Source organism: Azolla caroliniana, unplaced genomic scaffold (assembly GCF_043228905.1).
Source record: "Azolla caroliniana isolate FFs.n. ecotype wild unplaced genomic scaffold, voAzoCaro1.0.p SCAF_14, whole genome shotgun sequence".
NCBI lineage: Eukaryota > Viridiplantae > Streptophyta > Polypodiopsida > Salviniales > Salviniaceae > Azolla > Azolla caroliniana.
The window spans coordinates 1,158,249-1,163,884 of NW_028230449.1; the positions used below are offsets into that span (position 1 = coordinate 1,158,249).

At 38.1% G+C, this 5,636-nt stretch overlaps 1 protein-coding gene across 2 annotated transcripts; it reads left to right on the plus strand.

Moving 5' to 3' along the window:
• Window positions 1-398: 398 nt before the first annotated feature.
• Window positions 399-5,031, plus strand: LOC147855115 (PRA1 family protein A1-like). 2 transcript variants are annotated; one of them, XM_087330589.1, is made up of 7 exons: window positions 399-880; window positions 3,752-3,798; window positions 3,871-3,949; window positions 4,057-4,143; window positions 4,263-4,342; window positions 4,529-4,600; window positions 4,703-5,031. In XM_087330589.1, the coding sequence occupies exons 1-7, from the start codon at window positions 723-725 to the stop codon at window positions 4,804-4,806; spliced, it is 627 nt and encodes a 208-aa protein (XP_087186715.1). In that variant the 5' UTR covers window positions 399-722; the 3' UTR covers window positions 4,807-5,031. The 2 variants fall into 2 exon arrangements, with proteins under 2 accessions (XP_087186715.1, XP_087186714.1); XM_087330588.1 differs by having other exon boundaries at window positions 401-880; window positions 4,257-4,342.
• The last annotated feature ends 605 nt before the right edge of the window (window positions 5,032-5,636 follow it).

The following is a 5,636-nucleotide window of genomic DNA, read 5'->3' on the forward strand; positions in this document are numbered from 1 at the left end:
TGCGGGCTGATGGGGTCCGAGAAGAGTCTTTTCTTGCTCTCAGCCCCTGAATCTCTTCATGTTTCTACCAACGTCTCCGTCTCTGTGGATCGAGGTCTTTGAGGTTTCCCACTGGCCTTATGAAAAAAGAAAGAAATTAAAATACATAAAAAAGGAAATTAAATTAAATAAAAAGAAAGCTAAATAAATAAAAAGGAAATTCAATTAATTAAAAAGGAAATTCAATTAAAAAATAAGAAGGAAATTAAATCAAAATTAAAAGGAAATATGTAATATGAAAGAAAAAGAAATAAAATAAATAAAAAAGAAGATAAAATAAAATAAAAAATAAAAAGGAAATAAAATTAAATAAAAAGGGAATTAAATTAAATAAAAAGAAAAAAGAAAAAAAAGGGAGTCTCTGTGGCTGCAGGGTCGATCGATCCTTCCCTCTCTTCATCCACTCCATTGCTTTAGGGTTAGGGTTAGGGTTAGGATTAGGGTTAGAGTTAGAGTTGGGTTTGATTTTCCTGCATACGAATGCTTTAAAGTGGAAAGAAAAGTTCCAAGCATTAAAAATTGTAAAGGAACAGACGAAATTCTCGAATTCAATCAGAGGAAGACGAAGAAGGAGAAGAAGAAGAGGAGGAAGACGAGGATTCCCAACCAACACCAAAGAGAAATAAATAGGGTCTCCTCCTCCTTGTTTTCTGAACATCACAGACAGGGAGGGATCCATCGCCATGGATTGGAGTAGCGTTACTCTGCAAGAGGTTGGTGATGCATTGAAGGAAGCGGAGTGGTCTTCTCCACCACGGCCTCTTCTCGAATTCTTTTCTAGGTTCACTCTTCCCAAGAGCTTCTCAGGGTGGAGCAGCAGATTCAAGTGCAATCTCTATGTGTAAGTCTCCTTCCACCATCATCATTCATCATTCATCACCATCACCATCACCATCACCGTCATCTCTATTGTTGCTTGAAGGGGAAATTGAAGTTGTAGGTTTTTGTCTTCTAAATTTGTTGTTTTGAGTGGTTGAGAGGGGAAAAAAGTCTTGCTAGTTGTTTCGAGTTTGTCACCTTCATAAGATATGACGATGATGATCATCATCTGAAGAAGGATTTGCAGAATGAGCCCTTTGATTTGGATATGAGTATCCATGCCAAAGAGGCATGTGTTTACAATATGCAATATGTGTAAGAAAATGTGTGCTGTGGTCGGAGCATGTGTGAGCAAAGCCAACAATATATTGTTGTTGGTGAAACATGAAGTTTTGAAAAGCCAATCGGTAAATTGCGCCTTGACATGGTGATGAATCCTTCCCCCACATACCTACATACCCACATACATACATACATACATACATACATACATAACACACAGATATACACATACAAACACACATATTTGCACGTGCATCAGAAGGTTGGATTCCAAGGTTTTTTAATGGGCGGTCTTGTTGTTGTGCGCGATTATCAGGGCAGTCACATCCACAAATGTATGGGGTTTGTGTTCATGTGTGTCATGATCCCAATGAGATCCATCCCAAGGCATGTGTGGGTTGACTGTACATGACTCATAAATATCCGAGGTGTATACCTCCACCAGTAACTCACGAGAAGGTATATCTTGGATGACAATATGTGGTTTGCTGTCAAATAAAAGACTGAAAAAGTTGGTTGTAAAGGAGAGATGGGCATGGTTTACTTGCGTTCCTATAGGCCTCGGAGACACCACATAATTATGAATATGTGAAATGAATGATGGCATGTCTGGCATATAATTCAAAATTTTATCCCAATCTCTATGTGGGAGCACTCACAAATCCTACTACACCTGCATTGAAGTTACCAAGAACAATGATATCTTGTGTGGAAAACTCCCGAGTCTCTGCATCTCTAGGGAAGTTCAGAGCAATTGCCCCTTGGTCAAGCATAGTCAGATGTAGCAAGTGGAAAGTAGCATAAACATACGCTCACGTTTCCTCACAATGTAGATGAATGGATTGATATCCTGGCAAAAAAGAATATCAACCTCCCCTGGAGGTTCTTGCCTCTTGAAGTAGTCTCCTGTCTGCACAATGCCGCCTGACAATATTTTGCTATGCTAGGAAGGTAATTGAAGACTGTCCTGGACCCTGGCGTATGATGTATCACCAAGGAGAATTTCAATCTCTCGCCTGCATCCAATTTCATAGCTAATATTGCAGTTTGGAAGTTCCAAATATCTAATCCCAGCCTGGTACCATAGGCTTCACATTGCTGTGCAATTTGTAACTCTAGTATCACTAGCTTGCATCCTCCATAGTACATACTAGCTTCCTCGAGAATAGATGTCATCACCTTAATACATAGAACTTAATTTCCCCAGGCAACAGATGTACCTGAGGATGAAGGATTGGAGCCAGGACTCATTAGAGAAGAAGTATTCATGAACAGCTGGAGTGCATCCCCAGACCTAAAGTTGGAAACATCCTTCTCTTTGGTTGCTCTGGTATATGGTATTCACTGTTACACATGTGCAATTCGCACCAGTGTGCGGTCATCATTGAGAAAGATAGCAATGTTCTTGATTTGGCCATGCTTCACAAAATATTCTTTTAGCTGGCTCCTCCTATGAATTACCCACTTTTCCTACTCTAATATATTCGTGTTTCAAGATACCCACAAGTGTATATAAGCCCACTATATCATCTTCTATATTGTTAAACCTGTGATGTGGACTGAATTGTCCCTGTCTTTCTCCGTTGTTCCTTTTCTGTGGTCATGTTTGATGATGGTAGAAGTTGTGGCTTTTCTTGCCATAGCTTGGCTCTTCTAATCATATCTAATTTTCAGCCCCTTCATTTGGGTCTTCGTGATCACAATCATCCATGAGGAAGTCTTATATGACATTTTTTTCCTTCCCTTACCTCAGTTTGGAGAATCTTGTTCCTTGTGTCCTGTATTTGGATTTCATTTCTTTAGGGCAGGGATATCCTTTAATATCTTGTTCCAGGTATTGGCTATACCCTTTTTGTAGTTTCAAAAATTCTTGTTCGGTGTATGTTGATCTATTGTCTTCATCCCAGCTTCATGAGACTTTCCCATTTGACCTCAAAATGAAGACGAAGTCATGAAAAAAAAAGGTAGTTATCAAGGCAACGGTGATGACTGGACCATCACAACAGGCTGCCCACTTGCTGTTTCCATGCTGCTTGTATCTTTCTGACTTTGGATTTCTTTTTGTTTTGATAAATGATGGTGTGAGATCTTCTGTGATCCAAAACACGTTGTGCCCTCGAGAAGTGTGATGCTTGTTGGTTGGAGAAGCTGGTCGCAACGTCTCTTTGACATGAAGCTCTGGGATGGATGTGGTCATTGGAAAGAGGTTTTCTCTACTCTTCTGCATAGTGTTGGTTGTCTTCAGGAGGGTTTTGTTGAGGAATACAATGGATTCCTTGAAGTTGCAGTTGGTCCATGCTGGAGTTGTGAACCTTGAGAGAGATGTACTAACGACCACAGGAAAGCTTGAGAGATGGAAGAGAAATCGTTTTCCTACTGTCTGGCGACAGGGCAATATTGGCCCATGATGCCAAACCATGTACACGTTTATGCCATTTGTGTATCATGACAAAAGAATTCATGGAATAGAATAAGGTAAAAATTGAGAGAGGGTAAGAGATGAAATGGATAATGTTAATTGATAACATCTTGGAAAAGCCAATGACAGATGAGACCAAATAATTTATATCCAGATAGAAAGAAGTGTTCATCCTAACTTTCTGATTTGCAGGTATCGAATGAACTATGCTATTCTAATGTTTCTGATTCTTCTGCTCGGTAAAGCATGTGGTTATACTCAAATACACATTTATGTATTGATTGGAGGAATTGCTGATTGAGAGATTTCAGGTTCGGGAATTGTACGAAGCTGGGCAGCCTTTGCTGGTGTTGTGTTGATCATTCTTGCGATAATGTGCTTGAATGACAGGTTTGTGTGCTTCTTTAGGATCAATTCAGTATGCTCAGTGAATCAAAAGGTATATATACTATGAAATAGTCAAGCTCATATGTGTTCTTTATTTACTTCTTGTGCAGCTTTGCTTTATCTACCAATGAAAAAATCATAAGGACAGTAAGAAGAATTTATCCCCCATTTGCGGCAAAAATGCGAGCTCCATTAACGTATGTTTACTTGTAATTAAAAGTATTTTACCTCTCTATGGAAACCATATATATAGCATAAATATATAGCTCTCGAGATTCTTGAAAACATATTTTCTAGCTTTGCTCCAAAGGACTAGTGGACGTGGTCGACCATTGAAAGGGACGATTTATATATGTGGCAAGGACAGGCGGCTTATTTTTATCGGGCTGCTTTTAGGTGTGAGTTTGGTTTTCCCAATAGCTTTGTCGCAATTGTTCTTTATATGTAAAACTTTATCTTGTCTCAAATTTTTTGGGGTTTGGATAATTATGGTTAAGGCTTAAGGCTTATTTTATGTAATTTGTAGCCATGTGAATATATTTTTTAGAGGTATTTGTGACATTGGTTTGTTTCCTTTGGCAGTAAGCATGGTAATCTTATTCCTATCATCTTCTCTCAAAATCATCTCCATTTCATTCTCTTCGGGGCTTCTATGTAAGTTTTTTATGTAAATAATGTTTTCTCATCAATTTCTTTCTAAACATCGGCGAAATGGTGGATATTTCTAAAAATGATATTTGTGAAAAACTTTCCCAGGTATTTTACTTCATACAAGTTTCCGGACCCCAAATTTGAAAGCGAGGTTGAACACCTTCCGAGAGGAGTTTCGTGCAGTGTGGCGGAGCTATAGTGACTTATGATGTGGTTTTGGATAGATAAAGAGAATCTCTCATATGTCTTATAAATGCATAATGTTTTGTTTTGTTACCAGTCCTAGTGTACTTATAATAGTGCATGCTGTACTTGAAGTAGGATTTATTTATAAGTTATGTGAACCTTCCCCCTTCTTTCAAGGGTCCAATATAAAGGATTTATTGTACAGAAAGGCAATGAGGCTGTTTAATATCGTCCATCATATTGACTCATCCCTTGGACCTCGAGATGTTGTAAGCTTTTCGTTGGAATGAAATTTCTCAAAAATTCAATGTTTTTTATTGTAATGCTTTAGTTGTCTCTTTTGTAATGATAGTGTGGTGGTTTGATATTGCAATGTAGATGATAAAAGCATTGATATCTCTTTTGTAATGATCGTGCAGTTTAATTCTACGATATAAATGATAAAGGCATTGACAAAAACTTCCAATGAAAAGCCTCGTTCTCTTGTCAACTCGATCCAAATGAGCTCAACAATCCTTAGCCATGCAAGTAGGGGATATTAAATACAATCGAAATAAGAAAATGGAAAAGTCGAAATGAAAAAGTAAGCTAGCTTCTATAGTTCATTGACTTTATCTTCCATATGTGTAGATCTATGGTTGAGTAGAGGATGAAAGTGCATGTAGAGTGTAGACTTCCCGTATAGGCACAAATAACAAGCTCAAAGTAGGAAATGAATGCAAAGTTTCTTAACATGCTTGACATTGTCGAAGATTGTTTTGTCTTAGATACTAATCCTTGAAAGTTGGTACAACCTCGTATGAATTCTTGAAATTCATGACTAATGTCTTCTATTCAGCATTCCAAGGTGACA

Bases quoted from the DNA above. Each gene is read 5' to 3' on its own strand.
- LOC147855115 (XM_087330588.1), top strand. From the start codon at position 723: ATGGATTGGAGTAGCGTTACTCTGCAAGAGGTTGGTGATGCATTGAAG. The intron at 881-3,751 runs GTAAGTCTCCTT...TCTGATTTGCAG, and splicing joins TTCAAGTGCAATCTCTATGT to GTATCGAATGAACTATGCTA. The intron at 4,343-4,528 runs GTGTGAGTTTGG...TTCCTTTGGCAG, and splicing joins TTTTATCGGGCTGCTTTTAG to TAAGCATGGTAATCTTATTC.